The 18,105-nt window shown below is 46.9% G+C and overlaps 1 protein-coding gene across 1 annotated transcript; it reads right to left on the bottom strand.

Annotated features, from left to right (window-relative positions):
• Positions 1–444: 444 nt before the first annotated feature.
• GALM (galactose mutarotase) lies at positions 445–18,105 on the bottom strand. Its single transcript, XM_009479734.2, has 7 exons — positions 17,910–18,105; positions 17,276–17,430; positions 13,590–13,796; positions 12,056–12,137; positions 1,270–1,411; positions 1,001–1,175; positions 445–522 (listed from the first exon to the last, which is right to left on the bottom strand). The coding sequence occupies exons 1-7, from the start codon at positions 18,103–18,105 to the stop codon at positions 445–447; spliced, it is 1,035 nt and encodes a 344-aa protein (XP_009478009.1).

Raw genomic sequence — 18,105 nt, 5'->3', positions numbered from 1 at the left:
GGAGAGAGCAGCAGCCAGCACAGCTCAGAGCACTTCGCTTGGAATAGCTGATGTTGTAATGAACAACCACAGTTTTATCAGCCTTCCCACATGCTCCACATGAATATTAGCAGATATTCCCCTGCTGTGGTTTGAGCTGCGACATGCCATGTCCCTAAACAAGGTGTTTTCAGTGCATTTTTACTGTGAAACAAAACCTAATGCCCAGGGTGAGGCTGGACAGAGGGTGAGAGCTTTGCACAGACCAAATAGCAGCAGAGGTGGTGACAGGAGTTAAAGCCAGCAGAAACCACAGTGGAAAACCACAGAGGAGGAAAAAAGTTCCCAAATGGGATGCATCACCCAGGGTGGTTTGGAAGCACCGTTTGGCACCTGGCAGAATTCCTGGCTAACCTGCTGGAGGCAATTGCCCCTCTTGATGGTCGGAGTCAGCATCCCCTTTCCTTAAGCAGTGTTGAACACGAGCCACGTGGTATGGTTGTATTCCTCGCCCGGCCGGAGTAGGATGTTGGGGAAGTGGGGCTGGGAGAAGCAGCAGCACATCAGTGATTGTGAGAGCACGCCGCAGGACCAGAAAGGGTCATGAGGACATGGCTGCATCCCCTCGGCTTTCCTGTGGCGGCATCCCAGGGCTCCCCCCAGGCATTTCCAATGGCAGTATTTAACTGCCCATTACTTGCTGAGTGGATGAGTCCTCCCCCTGGTTGAATTCAGGCCCTGTGGGGAGCATGTGGCAAGGCCCTGGTGGGGTCTTCTGCTCCAGACCCCGCACCCTTGGGAAGTTGGGCTGTGTGGGGCCAGTCCCCGATGTGCTGGCTAACCCCTGCCTAACGTTGCAGGATGCTGTGACTTGTGCCTACCTCAGTTCTGGTGTCTACAAAGTGTCCCCTTGCCAAATGGACTCTGTTCATATATTTAACACCCCAGAGACATGGGTGGTGGTGGTATGGTCCCCTGCCACAGGACCCGAGCAGCTCCCAGGGGTGGGGGGACAGCTCACCTTGTTGACGGCATCAGGCCAGTTCTGGGTTTCCAGGCAGAAAGCTGAGTGCTTGGGGTATGCGACGGCACCTTTGCCCTTCAGGGAGCCATCTAGGTTGTTCCCGGTATAAAACTGGATGCCAGGCTGGGTGGTGTGAACCTCCATGGCCCTGCCAGTGGGCGGGTGGCAAGCCCTGGGGAGATGCCGGTGGTGGATGCCAAGGGGCTGGCCGAATGGGTGCCCCATGGCTCCAGGGGTGGGGGACCCCTGCTGGGGTCCCAGCCTACCTGGCCACGAGGTGTCGAGCCTGCGCCTGCTGCAGGCAGAAGTTGTGGTCAAAACCATCCAGGTGAAACTTCTGCAAGTGCTTCCCTAGCTCCACGGGCTGACGGAGATCAAAGCTGGTGCCCTGCACGGAAGCCACCTCCCCTGGGCAAGGAGAACAGCAGTGTTGGCCACTCACCCACACACCAGCAAACACCCATGGCGCTGGCCCCTGCACAGGGTTGAGAACCCTTGCTTTGATCAGCTGAGGGTTTTAAGCTGTTTGCGATCCTTGGTGCATTGCAGTGCCCTGCTTCAAGCAAGCTTGCCTTGTGGCCACTGGGACATCATCATCTTGTCTGCCAGCAGAGCTGGCAGGCCCCGGGGACACAGCTGTTCTTAGCTGGGACAAAGCAAAGCCAAGGAGCAAGAGAAAAAGATGGGGGGGGTGTTTGTCTATGGAACTATACAAGCTAATTAATATAAACCCAAAACTTATTAGCTATTGTTACCGTAAGAGCCAGTTGCAAAAACTCTCTAAGACTCATCTTTGGAGTTTTAGAAAGCAGGCATTCTTTATTGCGGTGCCAGGTGCACGTTAGGTGGAAGTATCCCCTGTGCACCCGGCTTTTACGGTAACAGTTTTGGTGACCCAGATGGGACTCAGCTCTTGAGCCTTGACAGTTCCTGGGATCGCAGGACTTCAGCCAGCATCGAGGGATTCTCAGGAAGGACCACAATCCCTGGACTGAAGAGCCCCTGAGTAAAGACCACTGATTTGTAAGTATTAAGGCATTCTTTCTGGAAATTTGGATACCTGCCCATCAGTCGCAGTGAAAGCTCCGCAGGGTTGGGTTAAGACCTGGGCTGGGGTTAGAGTCCCCATTGGTTGGGGTTAGAGTCCCCATTGGCTTGATTAGGTTTGATTAAGTTTGGAAAAACTGCAGTTATTGTCATTATAAGTGTTTGTTTGTTTGTGGTATTGATTGTCGTTGTGGTTTCGTTGTGTTACTTCTTGTGTTTGAAATGGGTGCTGGATCATCTAAGGGTGGGGGAATTTTAAAGAAATCACCTTTGGGGTGTGTTCTGAGTTATTGGAAACAAATTGCTGGGCTGCCAGGTGGGGTCATGAAAAGGGATGATTTAATTAAATACTGTAACCAATGGTGGCCACTATATAAATTGGAGGATGGAGAAAAGTGGCCAGTAAATGGTACTCTAAATTACAATACCTTTTTACAATTGTTGTACCTGAGAAGGGAGGGAAAATGGGATGAAACACTGTATGCTGATATGTTCTTTACATTAAGGCAGCACTCTGAGTGGCAAAAGAAGTGTGGGATCAATATAGCTCCAAGTGATCCTTTGGTGTTGGCACTAGAAAAGGATAAGCAAGAGAAGAATAAAGGGAAGATGTTAAAGAGGTGTGGTTCGGCATGTAGTATTGGACAGAGATGTGTAAAGCTGACTCAGAGTGAGCAGAAAGAGGATGCGGAAATGTTAGTGGCTTCAAGATTGAGACAGAGGGCTCAGAAACAGGGATCTGAGCCCTCTGGAATAGAGAGATCAGATGACGAATCTGAGGAAAGTGCTGTACGAACGACTCCAGTGGCAGAGAGAACTTGCAGCTGGCAGGGGATTGTGTTACAAGCACCACTGAGACAGGCAGTTGGAAATGACAGTCCAGTTGTGGTAGAAGTACCATGTTCAATCACAGGTTTAAATAACTGGAAATTAACTGCCAGTAGCTATAGAGATAATCCCGATCAGGTGGCTAGTGTTTTTGAAATGATGATTAAAACTCAAGACCCTGATTGGAAAGATATTGAGGCTATCATGCAAGTATTGTTTGATGGCACTGAAAGGGAAATGATTTGCAAGGCTCCGAGAACTCAGGTTGAAGCTCAGGTAGCGGCGGGAGCATTGCACGGGCAACCAGAACACCATTTTCCCTCAGCGGATCCCGACTGGGACCCTAATGATAATGAAGATAAATTATTACTGACACAATATCAGAAATGATTTTATTCGGTATAAGAAATGCCTTGCTGAAGGCTATAAATTGGTCAAAGTTGTATGGAATTAAACAAGATAGGAAGGAATCTCCGACTGACTTTTTAAATAGATTAAAAGAAACAGCTCGGAAATACACGACTCTTGATCTGGAATCGGAGGAAGGAAAGAGTCAGTTAGCTACTTTGTTTACTGGACAGTCTGCTGACTATATCCAAAGAAAGTTACAAAAGTTGCACGGAGTAGATGCTAGAGATGTAGGAAAATTGCTGGATGTGGCTTGGTTGGTTTATAGAAACAAGGATCAATGGAAAGAAAAGGAGAGTGCTAAATTGATCGCTGTATTAGAAGGAATTCATAGTCCTCAAGGGGGGCTTAGGGTTGAATTTAGAAATGGCTGTCGAGGAAGAGGCAGTGGCAGGGGATTCTCAAAACCCCTAATAGGAGAGAAACAATGCGCTTATTGTAGAGAAGAGGGACACTGGAAGCGGGAGCACCCATGTTTGTGGAGGAGTAAAGAACCAGATACATCAATACTGGCTGTAGAAGCTAGGGACTGAAGGAGACCAGAGGAATCTTCCCCAGCAGAACCTCTAGTTAAAATCAAGCTGGGGGAAAATGAAACAGAAATAGAATGTTTAGTTGATAAAGGGGCAACTTAGTTTTAAATACAAAGAAACACGAATTGGGATATGATACTGTAAGAATTATTGGTGCGACAGGAAAGGCAGAGACATGGCCCTTCTTTACACCCTTTAAGTTTAAAATTGGAAAACAATGGGTAACACATCAGTTTCTGTATTTGCCTGGTGCACTGAAACCCCTAATAGGTCGAGATTTATTAGAAAAATTGGGAGCTGAAATAAAGTTCAAAAAGGGGGAAGTGGAAGTGATAGTGCCTGAATCTAAATTTGTCCAAGCTTCAATATTATTATTGCAAGAAACAGAATGGATGGAAAAGAAAATCACAACTGAAATCGAGAATGCAGTAATTCCCATTGTCTGGGTGGGAGAGGTACCAGGGAGATCAAAGAGAGCTGAACCTGTAAGGATAGACCTTAAACCAGGATCAGTGCCGGTTAGACTGAAGCAATATCCTTTAAAATTAGAGGTTAAAATTGGGCTAATATCTATTATACAGAAATTTTTAAAGTATGGATTATTGAGAGAACGTGAATCTAAGTATAATACTCCAATTCTGCCTGTTAAGAAAGCTGATGGGAAATCCTACAGGTTAGTCCAGGATCTAAGAACAGTGAATCAAATTGTCCAGGATCTCCACCCTGTGGTAGCAAATCCATATATGCTGCTGACAGCTCTTACTGAAGAATATGGGTGGTTTACAGTTCTAGATTTAAAAGATGCCTTTTTCTGCATTCCGCTTGATTTTGACAGTCAGGAATCATTTGATTTTGAGTGGGAAAATCCTGAAACAGGAAGAAAGACCCAGTATACCTGGACAGTATTACCTCAAGGATTCAAAAATAGTCCAACAATTTTTGGAAATCAATTAGCAAGGGAATTGGAATTGTGGAGACAAGACAATAGGACTGGAATAATGCTACAATATGTGGACAATATATTGCTAGCTGGGAAATCTCGGGCAGAATGTTTGGAACTGACAATCAGTTTATTAAATTTCCTTGGACTTAGTGGTTATTGAGTATCAAAAGAAAAAGCTCAAATTGCACATGAAACCATAACATATTTGGGGTTTGAAATCCTGAAAGGACAAAGACAATTAAGTAATGAAAGGAAAGAAGCTATTTGCTAACTTCCAGAACCTTGGAATGTCCATGAACTGAGAACGTTTTTAGGGATGGTGGGATGGTGTTGCTTATGGATTGTTAATTATGGATTAATGATGAAGCCCTTGTACGAATTATTGAAATCATCTAAAGGCCCCCTTACAATGGACCAGTGACAGTCGAAACGCACACACTCAGCTTAAAAGAGCCTTGATGAAAGCTCCAGCCCTAGGCCTGCCTAATTTAGAGAAGCCTTTTGAACTATTCACTCATGAAAGACAAGCCATGGCTCTCGGTGTTTTGACTCAACGCTTGGGGGAATATAAGCGAGCAGTGGCATATTTTTCTAAACAACTGGTTACAGTAAGCCAGGGATGGCCTGGGTGTCTGAAAGCAGTAGCTGCAACAGTATTATTAATACAAGAGGCACGGAAGCTTACTATGGGACAGAAAATAACTGTTTATGTTCCACACATGGTGATTACAGTACTGAATCAGAAAGGTGGACATTGGTTGTCTCCTAGTAGAATGCTAAAATGCCAAGTGGTACTAATGGAACCAGATGATGTAATCTTAAAGACCACTGCAATAATTAATCCTGCTATGTTCCTCTCAGTTCGACAGGAAGAAGGCAAGCCAGAACACAATTGCTTGCAGACCATTGAAGAGGTTTACTCAAGCAGGCCTGATATAAAGGACATCCCCTTGCAGAATCCGGACTGGGAATTGTACACGGATGGTAGTGTGAAGCAGGGAAAGCAAGTATCAGGATATGCAGTCACTATTGTTGACACAGTGGTAGAAGCACAGGTCCTACCTATCAAAACATCGGCCCAAAAGGCTGAATTAATTGCTCTTACCCGAGCTTTATAATTGAGCGAAGGCAAACGTGTAAATATTTGGAATGACTCAAAATATGCCTTTGGACTAGTGCATGTGCATGGAGCTATCTGGAAAGAAAGAGGATTACTATCTGCCCAAAGGATGGAGATAAAACATAAAGAAGAAATTTTGAGTTTACTGGAAAGTATAAAAGCTCCTGTTGCTGTAGCTATCATGCATTGCAAAGCCCACCAATCAGGACGAACCACTCAGGAAAAGGGAAATAAAATGGCCGATTTGGCTCCAAAGCAGGCTGCAGAAAAAGGCTTAGAAGAAGAAATATTAGCTATAGTACCGGAGAGGAAAATTTCCCTTCAGGAGAACCCTGTCTATGACAAGCAGGACTTAAAATTAATTGAAACCTTGAAAGCAGAAAAATGAGAAAACAGGTGGGCAGTTACATCCTCAGGCCTAGTAGTAGTACCCTATTCCATTATGAGTAGTCTAGTAAAGGAGGAACACAATGCTGTGCACTGGGGAACAGAAAATATGTGAAAACATTCACAAAAATAAGTTGTTAGTAGAAATATGGTAGAAATCATTAGATGAGTTACAGAAAGATGTGAAATATGTTGTAGGAATAATCCAAAAACGCAGACTAAAGTTCAATTTGGAAAAACTACTGAAGGACAGACACCGGGAAAATATTGGCAAATAGATTTTACCGAAAAGGAGGCTAAAGTATTTATTGGTCCTCATGGATATGTATACAGGCTGGCCTGAGGCCTTTCCATGTCGCACCAACAAAGCAAGAGATGTCATAAAAATATTGTTGAAAGAAATAATTCCGAGATTTGGAATACCTCTTGGAATGTCATTGGCTAGAGGTCTGCATTTTATAGCTAAAGTAGTTACTGAAATAAGTAGAATGCTAGGTATTAGTTGGGATCTGATACCCCCTATAGACCTCAGTCTAGTAGAAAGGATGAATCATACTCTTAAAACTCAGTTAAGCAAAATATGTCAAGAAACCTCAATGAATTGGACTCAGGTTTTACCTTTAGCTTTGCTAAGTCCAACCTTGAGGCAGACAACATTTTAGCCCGTATGAGTTAATGTATGGGCGATCGTATCAGACAGCTGGATTACCAGGAGAGACGCAAATACAAGGGGAAAGTGATATGAAAAATTATTTGATGGCCCTTGGGAGAGTGTTGTATAAACTGAAGAAATATATAGTCTTAAATAAATGTCTTGATTCCCCAGCACATCCTTTCCAACCTGGAGACTGGGTGTATGTCAAGTCCTGGACCTCTGAACCACTACAAGAGAAGTGGAAGGGACCATTTCAGGTTTTGTTAACCACACATCCAGCAGCCAAACTGGAAGGAAAAGGACCATGGACTCATTATTCCTGGATCAAGCAGCTATGGACTTCTGAAGAGACAGCACCTTTAAGACTCATGTTAAGGCGATGATAGTAACTGTAATGTATATGCTAATCATGATTTCAGGAAGCACAGAGACAGAATTAGAAACTTTGTGGGAGAAAAATGTTCATGTACAGTTAGTAGTGAAAGTTGCCTCTGCGATTAATGCAAGTGATTGCTGGATTTATTCCAGGTTTCCAGGACATAGCACTATGGCACATGCTACAACAATAGGTCTTCCAATCCCTTTTAATACTACTTGGGACAAACTATGGGATGAACCAGACACTCATTTTAAGAATTATGGCATAGACACCCAAGTCTGGGAGATTGAGACCCCTAAATTACAAGAGAAGGTTAGATGTAACAGTTAAGTTGATTACCCCTGGAGACTCCTTGGTAGGAAATTAGTCACAATGCGATGGGTATATGCAGTTACATTTTAGGAAGGGACAAGAACAATACCAAGGAAAATACTGGGAAGCACCCGAAGGAACAGGATAGTACTGGTTATGTGGAAATAAGGCTCGTAAAGCCTTGCCTCCTTGGTGGTCAAGTTCTTGTACATTAGGAGTGATACTTCCCAGAATTAAGATGATGACTGAACTTAGAGGGAGAGGGTGGCCAAGAACACCTATGGGACGGAGCAGAAGAGAGATATCCAGTAATTACTGGTCCAATCCATTATTAATCTGTCCCGTGGCCTTCCATTCATTTGCCAGATGGTTTATTCCAAGGTTAGGTGTCAGTGAACTGGAAAAAGCCATAGTAAATATATCAGCAGTTATGGAAAAGATCGGAAATGCTACTTCAGATGCAATAGAAGCTTCACAAAGAGAAGTTACAGGATTATCAAGAATAAGTATCCAGAATAGAATGGCCTTAGACACAATATTAGCCTCCCAGGGCGGAGTATGCGCAGTTGTCAACTCTAGTTGTTGCACAGATATTGATGAACGGGACAAATAAATGTACACTTGGGAATTATATAACAGCAAATTAAAATAGTTGAACAAATACAGAAGAATGATACATCCTGAAGGTTTGAAGAAATCTGGCATAAGTTAACCTCGTGCTTGCCTGATTGGTCCTGGCTAAAGAAGTTATTTTCACTAATCATTTTTATTACTGTGGTAGGTATAATTGTTTGTACAATAATACCATGTTGTAATTGTTGTTCCAGCCTTTGTTGGAAGTATAGAAAATTGATATGATGAGGATTGAAACTTGCTGTCAATCCTCAGAAGAAAAGGAGGGATTGATACCAAGCTTGAGAAAAGCAAATTATTCCCCTCCTGTGAAACAATATAGCCAAACTTGGGATGCTTCAAATACTTTATGGGTAGATGGCCTTAGAGCTTGCTACAAGATTAGACAAAAGGGAATTCATGGGACATTGTATCCTTGAGTAGAATAGATAAGGAGGATGCACTACAATGAGCTAGTTTTGTATCAATAGAATTGTATAACCAAGCCAAAAAAGAACCAAGCATGCCCAAAACCCTGAGTCAACCAGCGAACACAGTGAGGAAGACTACCGACAACCACCAGAGGACCCCAAAAGACCACCAATGGACATAAGTATGCATGCGTGAAGGACATTTACATATCTTAATGAGTTCCAAGGAATAACATGAATATGATAATCATTTCTTGGAAATGTGATGAATATGTATATCTTAAATCGTATATAATCTTTGTAGTTAAGTATCTGGTGTGCACGTTAGGTGGAAGTATCCCCTGTGCACCCGGCGCTGCAATAAAGAATGCTTGCTTTCTAAAACTCCAAAGATGAGTCTTAGAGAGTTTTTGCAACCGGCTTTTACGGTAACAGCTATAAATATTTGTATATGCATAAGATTTATACACATATACTATCTCTCTCTAAATAAATAAATGAATCCTCCCAGATCTCTAAGTAAATATCTGTGAAATGGCCACAAAGGTGGCCCACCTGCCAGGACGGTGAATATAGGCTGTACACTGGGACCAGTCCCCTCCTGCCTCAGGGCATTGTTTCAGGAAAAAAGGTTTAACACCAGCATTTTCCCTCAAGTCTTTTTTTAAGGCCTGATGTGGGGATGCAGCATCCTGTGATAAAGCTCTTGCAGTGAGAACAACCCTAAGACATACTAAACAGTGAAAAACACAGCCATCCCAACCCAAAGGCAAGGGGGTTTGCAGGGGGAAGGCAAGAGAGGAAGGGCAGGGGAGGGTTTTTTTCCCTAACATCACATTTTTCTACCCCTCTCTAAAGCAAAAGGTTTCCAAGGGTCAGCAGCCAGCTGCCAGTGTTGGGGATGGCGGTGCGCAGGCATCCCAGCCCCGCTGCCGGCCCTATGTGCTGTGCTCTGCTCACTGCAGTCACGCGCCCAGCTCAGCTGCAGCTCTGCACCGGTTCTGCTCTGCAAACCTTGAGAAACATCAGTCTCCACCTGAAAAGCAGCACATTTCTGTGGCTTCTGATCCTATCTAAAAGCAGTGCATTTACTGGATTCAGTTGGGGGCGGAAAAACACCTTGAAAAAAAACCCCACATTTTGATTTAGACACATAAAATACAACAGCCATTGCATGCAAGGGCTCTGTCTGTAATAGTTGCACAAATCTCGTCTTCACCCCAGGGCTAAGACTATACACAGTTTTATCAGCTTCAAAGGTTATGTTTACCCAAAACAACAAGAGGAACTGCAAAAAGCAGGGGCAGCAAGCCAGCCGCAATTAAGACGTGAAACAGCTCCATGGTGAAAGCAGTGGGGGGAAGCAGGGCAGTGGGTTTGGTGCAGCCTTAAGCTCTTCCCTGGCTTGAGCCCAGGCATGCCACACCAAGCTGAGCAAAAGCTGCCTGGACTGGGAGACCCACTCCTCCAGATGAAGGCTAATGCATGCATGCACAGTGGTTTTGGTTCGTGAACACAGACGTAACTCTGGTCTTAGCAGACACCTGAGCTAAAAAGCTTTCTTGCTTTCTTTTTTTTGCTTTTTAAAGCCTCTCTTCCTCTGCCTCCTGAAGTCAGAAGGTGCACTCAGCAAAGCAGCCCTGCAAGAGTGTCAGGGAAACAAGCCCTGCCATTTTCAGCAGAGCCTACACTTACCAGAAACCAACTCGCAGGCTCATGCAGCCCTCCGGCACACATCCCACCCCACACCCAGTTTCTCTTCCATTGATGCTAGGCGCACTCGGGAGCACAGCCTTCCTGGCATTTATGCCCTGGCCTGGCTGCTTGGTGCTCCTGTCACTGCTCTGTCCTCCGGAGACCTCTGGCACAGCACCCTCGCGTGCCATGGCTCAGCATCTGCACTCCAATGGCCTCCATTCCTCTAAACCAGTCTGGCTGGATGAAAAGCCATCCTTTAGGAGCGAATCTAGAAGTCCGCTTTTTTTAATTATTTTAACCTATTTTGCATTTTTCAAAAATTAAGCCAAATGCAGCTTTTTTTTAAAATAATGCTTTTTGTTCTTAAAAACAATAAAACTTGGTATCAGATTCATTTTGCAGTTAGATCAACACTTACTCTAACTCAGCACAGTCACTTACACTAAATGAAAAGTGGGTGTTGGAGCAGCATGGTGGGAGGATTGGAGTAAAGCCACCCAAAGCAAGGTGCCCCCTTGTTAGCAGTGGGACCATTGCCAAGTGCATGTGTTTGGTGCTGGCTCTCCTGCGGGTACGGGGAACGTGTTCCCCGTCCCAGCTTGTTCAGATTATTTAACTTAGCAGCTCAATTGTTTATGGGGAGTAACAGAGTGGAAGGGGGGGTCGGGGACAAAACTAGAAAGCCCTGTTTTCTCCTTTTTACTCCCTGAATCAAGACCGGGTGCAAGGGGCTGCCAGCTCGCTTCTCCGTGCTGAAGCTGGAGACAGCAGCAATTAGCCATGCAGGACATTAAAGACAGGAAAGAAAAGTGTTGGTTTTGTGTCTTCAGCCTCCCAGCCAGTAGCACCAACTCTCCCATCCCAATGAGGGGACTGATGGCTCAGCTTTTGCAGGGAAGGACGATGCTGGGCTCCCAAGCACCAGAGATTCCAGCAGTTCTAGAGCTCAGTGCTGGTCCTGGGAGCTGCCCTCCAGATCAGGGAGACTGACCATGTGCTGGTGTGCCATCGCGTGGATAAACAGCAGCCCTGTGCCTAGAGCATGCTGCTTGCATCTCACACATTTTCCTGACGCTTAAGAAACGAATAATCCTGCTTTCTGTGGACTTTAAGCATGGGCTGATCTTATGGAAATAAGATCTGTGGAAGTAAGACTTTGACATCACATGGAAAATTCCAGTAGAGAAGCATAATAAAGCTGAACACTGCTGGAGGAAGCAAAGCAGGCAAACCCCAGGCCAATCCCAGCTCTCAAAGTGCTGAGTGACCCTCTCTGGTGGCCCCACTGGTCCTGGGAACAATGGATTGGCCTGCAAGGAAATGCTGGCCAAACAGGTCTGGAGGGACATGCTTTGGTCCTATGTCATAGGAAGCTTGTCTCCTGCATGGGCCCCTTGGACCCACCTTGCAGCCTTGCACCCCACTTGCCTCTGGCCCCATTTCCTGCTGCTCCTGCCTGCACCCCCGGACAGACCCTGGCCCACCCCCCCTCCAGGTCTGGGGCTGTTACTGGCACCTGTCTCTGCCCACTCTGCTCAGGTGCTGTGGGACTGTGCTCATAGGTGAAGGTCCTGCTGTGCCTGAGGTCCCCTGGGTCCTGGTGTGTCCTCCCTTGCTGGGCACAGCTGTTCCCCGATACCCACAAACACCCGTCTGTAAAACTGTCTCCACCATGTGCTATAGGTGTCACAACACCTACCAGTAGGGATCTTGGTGTCGTCCACAGGCAGGTAGGAATCTGCTTCAATAGAAATCTCGTGGTCGTAGATATCCTGTGAGCCCTGCAGGAGGATGGGAAATACTGGGATTCCTGCTGAGGCCCTTCCACCATTCGAGCAGCCCTAAGCACACCCCTGAAGTGACTGCCCATGGTGGTGCTACAGCTGATTCTGGTAGTGCCTGGGGGACCTCTTGGCCATCATCCCACCTTGACGCTGGGCACTGGACAAAAATACCAGCACAGGCAAAAACCTGCATGGGACCAAGGAGCTATAAATCTTCCAGGGTTGAGACTATCAGTCTGAATTTGTACCTCGCCAAGTACTACCACCCTACAGATCAACTAGGCAAAACACACTGGTTGCTGAGCACACAGCAGTGAGCAAAAGGGGAAGGAAGCAAACATTGGGGAAGCGCAACTCATCCTCCTAGCTCATCTCCTGCAGCACGGGGGACTGTGCTCCTCTTCCTCTCCTACAGCCTTGAGGATGCTGGCAGGGAACCTGCTGGGCTGGAAGGGGAGCAGGATCAAAGCTGAGCCTGCACATCACTGTCTAATCTGAGCAGCAATTTCATGCCCAAAGGTCTCTTGTTCCTCTGGAAACATGCCTGAGTTGCATGCTGTAGGTGTTGATATAACTGTACTGCTGGGAGGACAAACAGAGGGTAAACTAACAACTGCACAGCCATTACTAGGGCAGTAGCTTGAGCAGATCTCCTGCATGGAGGGGCTGGGATGTTGCTCACTAACACTTCTAAGCGTCTTTGTCTCACGTCCAGGTGTGACTGCACTGTCCCATCCTATTGCTCTGCTGAGCAACATTTTATTTCCCAGATCCTTTTCCTCCAAGCCCAGTTATAAACAGGGTGAGACTAAAATACAATACAGTGCCCATCTAGTTGGCAGGACCCTGGACTAGTGTGTGGGAGCCCTCTGCACCCTGCTACTGCCCCGCTCTGCAACTTTGGCCGCCTCACATCCCCCTTCCATGATATTTCTCCTCCCCATTTTAACCTGGGTATTTCAGTGCTGTGCTGACTCTAGCTGGCACTACAGGCCCTGATCTCAGCTGCACCATCCATGCAAGGGTTCAGTACATTGTCTCAGAAGCGCCAACAGGAGACAGCTAAGAAATGCCAGTCCATCACTAGGGCATGCCAGTTCTGCATCTCCTCTGTAATTTTCCCGAGGGACCAGGAGAGACTGAAACTCCCGAGTTACACACAAAAGGAGAGTTAATATTTATGATGGGATGTCTCTGTTCCCAACACACCAGGATAACACATCCTCAGTTGAGGTCTGTGTGACTCAGTCCTGTCCCAGCTCATAGGCTGCATGCAGCCCATGATGCATAGAGACAACCCCCATTGTTGTGTCCCCAGAAGCATGCTGTGTCCCCAGACCAGCATGTTGGTCCCAATGACCCCATCAGAAGCCCATGGATCATCCCATGGGTCCCCAGGCTTTCTTCCCCTGCAGTGCCTCTCCACAGGGTTCATCTCCCTGTGCTTACCTGCCCTGCAAGGTTGAAGTACGCATGGTTTGTCAGGTTGATGGGTGTCGTCTTGCTGGTCTGGGCTCGATAGTTGATGGCCAGCTCCCTGCCACTGAGTGTGTAGGTCACCCAGACTTTCAGGTCACCAGGGTAGCCTTCCTCACCATCAGGGCTGAGCCGAAAGAAGCAGACACCGTTCAGGAGGACCTGGGGGCTCCAGAGAACCTGCAAAGAGTGTGCCATTGATGGGACAGTCATGGGAAACATGGTGTCCTTCTCTCCTGCCCCAGGCTGGGCTAAACCCGGGGACAAAAGGTACTCAAGGAATGATGTGCTGAAACAATGTTTTTTTCAATCATCTTAAAAAGCCCAGACAATGTTTTTCTCCCTGTGAAGGACTAAAAAACAAGATCCCCTTTCTGAAAAAGGGTAGTGGGAGAAAACATAAGCACCAGCCTGCACTTGGTCAGCCAGGGCCAGCAGCAGGGAACAAGTTTTCCAATGAGCAGCCAAACAAACGAGGCAGTTTGCTCTGATGAGGGTCTATCCCAGCTTGTGTTACTCCATGCCTAAGAGGGTCCATGTGTTTGATTTTTGCCCTGCAGCTGAACTTATTGCCCCTCCCATGGATCTCCTGGTGTGCCACATCACCTCAACAAGCTGCCGCCCTTCCTTCAGCTAACTTGAGGCTGGCTTCTAGGACAATGTAAATACACACTGGGAGCTCCTGCTTAGGGGCTGGGGTTGGGTTAAATAGTACCGGATGTACTGCCAGATACATCCAAACATCAGTGCTGATCCAGAGAACTGGGACCTCTCCATTTCTTGGCCCCTGCCAGAGACCAGGGCTTTGCTTGGAGCTGAACCTGCTAGCGAGAGAAGCAAGCCAGCATACTATAAATTTAGCTGCCCAGACAGCCTGTTTGACCTTGGCCGTGGACCTGATGCTAAGCAGATGCCTCAGCCCCTTGCAGGATGGATATGCGACAAGAGGCAAGGTGCAGTCTCTGGAGCTTTGCATCTACCTAAGGAACAGTTACTGTCTAATCAAAGAGGACAGATCTAGGGGCAGGGGCCAGATAACGCTTTTGAGATGACCCCTTTCATGTCCTATGCAGACACCACAAACTCAGGGCGCTTGTCAAAAGCCAACGTTTTCAACAAACGTGGGAACTGAGGGTGCAGAGCAGGTCTTCCTGCATCAAGTGCAGTTTGACTGCAGCTCCCATTGCGGTGGGATGCTGTGGTTTTATATATGAGTTTCTATTTAAGCTCTTTGAAGAAAAAGCTATTAAAGGCCAGTAAGCATATGGATATCACTATTTTTCAAAGCTAAAAGACGGTTATTTTCTTAAGTCCCCCAGTCCTCCAGCAGTGTGGTCAGACATTGCTGCCACGTAAGTGTGGCTGCAAGCCTCCTTGTCATCAGACCACTCACTGACCTCAGCACCGAGGTCTGCAAGATGATGAAAAACCCACACAATGGCCAAGATAGTCACAGCTGGGAGCCAGACTGTCTTGCTTTTGTTAGGGCTCACCACAGGTGACTGTTACCTGGCTGGAGGGGGTCTTGAGCAGGCTCCTGAACGTGCCCGATGGACTGGAGGACACAAAGCCCTGGCTGGCAGGTGTCACTGCCTTGTCCCCACCAAGTTGGTGTGCCTTCAGCAAGCAAGGGGAAGAGGCGGGAGAAGAGACCATGTCCCCCATCTGCAGAAGACAGCCTGGAAGTCCCAGGTGCAAAGGAGTGCATGTTTTCAGCTCCAGCTCACAGCGGGGCAGGGCATATAAAGAAACTTTAAACTAAATTGTCCTCTTTGGGCGTACAACAGCCAAGTCACGCCAGTACTCCCTTTTTTGTAAGGCTGCTGAGGAGTGTTTGATCCTGATCTGATGCCAGTTCACACTACGCTGCCCACAAGTGAGCTTTTTTCCAGACTTTTACCCCGTCAGCCTGGATGTCCTTTCACGAAACAAAACATTAACCATGGTAAGCAACTGCACCACCACATTCACATGTGTTCCTCTGGGGAAACTGTGGATCAGCTACTTGCTGGCTACAAATGCATTCGCTCCAACAAAGCTTAAGGCTTCAGGAAAGCAAAGACTTCTAAGCCTGCTATGCAATCAGCAGGGTTATCAGCAAGACTGATACTGAAAATTACAGTTTATGGAAACTCTCTGTCTCATCTTGGAGCTTTAGAAAGCAGGCATTCTTTATTTATGGCACCAGATGCATGGGGGATACTTCCACCTAACGTGCATGCTGCACAACCAAAGACATACAATTTATGTAGGACAGAAATACACATATTCATCATATTTCTTGGAAAAGGTGGTCTTAGGAAAATGAGTCCCCGGAACTTATTTACGTATTCTCTCCCCAGGTGCACATGCTCGGTGATTTGGGTTGGTGGTCCTTGGGGGTCCCTAGTGGTCTTTGTATAGGGGTCTTTCGGTGTCCTTTCCATGAACTCCGGATCCTTTTCCCATATATAGTCATGAGTTGGCTCACTGAGCAGCTTATCACAGCTCTGCTACAATATGTGCTAGTCCTAACTGGTTTCTCTGCACTTATCTTGGGTGATGATGCTCCTAGTTCCTCTAATCTTGGTGTTTGCTGGCTCTTAACAAACTTGTTCAAGGTTTGTTAATCTTACAGTACAGAGATACCGTTTCAAAGAATCTCTAAACAAGTCCACAGTTTTTCTCCACTGAGAGTTAAAGTCACAGGCTGAACTTTTGATGAAAAAGTATAGATCTTGCATTCTGTATCAAGACTTTCAAGAGAGGAGATGCTCTGCTGCTCTTACCACTTGTAGCACACAGATGGTATCTGGAATTCAGCAGCAGCTCTTGGGAGAAGACAGGAAGGGTTGAGTGCCCTGGGGCCAGGGAAAGGATATTTTATGTTGGGAGGTCACAGGGAAGGGCTTGGGAGGGGACACAGCAGTGCTGGGGCATTTTGCAGGCCTGATCTAGTCAACTGCTGCTGTGAGGCAGAGTGAGAGCCCAGGGTACACTGTACTGGGATGAAAGCAGCACCAAAGGGGGTAATGCAATAACCACACTGAACCTGCAGCACCATGCTGCTCTCCCCATACTTGGGAGTGCTGTCAAAAGCAAGCAGCAATGATATTCAGTTTCTGCAAACCCAGGACCTTCTGACTCTGGGAGGACCTATGGGCAGGTAACAGCCTTGAAACTGCAGGTGCAAATGAGTCTGTGTAGATCACTGTTCCCAAGGAAACTTTCTTTGGGCACTGGGACAACTACACCACCCACTCTAGGGCAGTGCGGCTGGTGCCTTGGGAGCCCCCATCGTGCATGAGGTTGGGTCCTCACCACCATGTCCCAACCCAGGCTCTGCAGGAGCAGCACCTCGCCCCAGGACAACCCTGTCAGAACTGGGCTCACAAGGCCTCAGTGCTCCAGTAATGCAGAAACATAGCAACCCTCTGCATGGCATCCAAGGATGACATGTGAGCCCTGCTAAGCCACCTGGGCAAAGACAAGCCAACCCAGCAGCTCACAGGGTCTCACTTCCCCCCGTTTCTGCACTCACAGCACGTTCTGGGGGCTGATTCAACTCAATAACCACCAGAAAACCCTACAGGGTTGGGAGTGAAGACATCATATACTCTTGTCACAACCCCACAAGCTGTGTGCCAGAGGACACCAGGACCCACCAGCCTGATTTTCACCTTGTCAAATCCCTTGGCTCCTCCATGCAGGCTGTTGGGCCCATTGTTGAGGAACAGCTGATACTGCTTCCCATCCACGGTGAACCTCCCCTTCGCAATCCTGTTGGCAACACGCCCCACAACGGCACCAAAGAACGGGTGCTTCCTCATGTAACCTGGCCAGAAAAACAATGCACAGTTAAAAGGAAGGATTGGGACCTGATGTGTGGTCTCCAGGTGTGCTTACAGACTCAGAGGTGTCTCTCTCTGCTTCCCCCCAGTACTAAATAGGTTACTGCAGTTCCGATGTTTCACAGGACACACAGCTCGCTAGTCATGCACATCTTTGATTAAAAAAGCCTGATGGAATCTTGTATTCTTTGCAGATTTGCAGAAAAGGCCTCTGTCACTGCTGGTCAAAGCGTGACACAGAGCTACCCCATTAGAGGGGTACACTGCAACCTGGAGCCACCAGTGTCCCTGTTCCCTGTCCACCACTGAGCACAGGACAGGCAGCAGGAGTTGTATTTATTCAGCCCATGATTTGGAGGGGAACCTTAGAAGCAGATCATGCAGTGTGGCAATAAGCCAGAAAACCCTGGTTAAATTGCCTGATTGGTTTTTTTTTTTTTTAAAGAAACAGATTTAGACTCACCTTCCAAAGTGTCAAAGCCTAGGACAACATCTGAAAACTCGCCATCCCTGCCTTTCGTCTCCAGAACAGCGATTATGCACCCTAAGGACAGGATCTCCACTTTCACACTGTCTGACTTTAAGATGAACTTTTCCACCACTCCTCCTCCTTCCTCTGGGGGCATCTGCCCAAACACCTCTCTCTTCACTTCTGTCAT

The sequence above is a fragment of the Pelecanus crispus genome, chromosome 3, assembly GCF_030463565.1.
Source record: "Pelecanus crispus isolate bPelCri1 chromosome 3, bPelCri1.pri, whole genome shotgun sequence".
Lineage (NCBI taxonomy): Eukaryota > Metazoa > Chordata > Aves > Pelecaniformes > Pelecanidae > Pelecanus > Pelecanus crispus.
The sequence above is the reverse complement of the archived record's forward strand: the minus strand, read 5'-3'. Positions and strand labels throughout refer to the sequence as shown.

Bases quoted from the DNA above. Each gene is read 5' to 3' on its own strand.
- GALM (XM_009479734.2), bottom strand. From the start codon at position 18,105: ATGACAGAAGTGAAGAGAGAGGTGTTTGGGCAGATGCCCCCAGAGGAA. The intron at 1,412-12,055 runs GTAGGTGTTGTG...CTCCTTGCCCAG, and splicing joins CGACACCAAGATCCCTACTG to GGGAGGTGGCTTCCGTGCAG. The intron at 1,176-1,269 runs GTAGGCTGGGAC...GCATCTCCCCAG, and splicing joins GCTCGACACCTCGTGGCCAG to GGCTTGCCACCCGCCCACTG.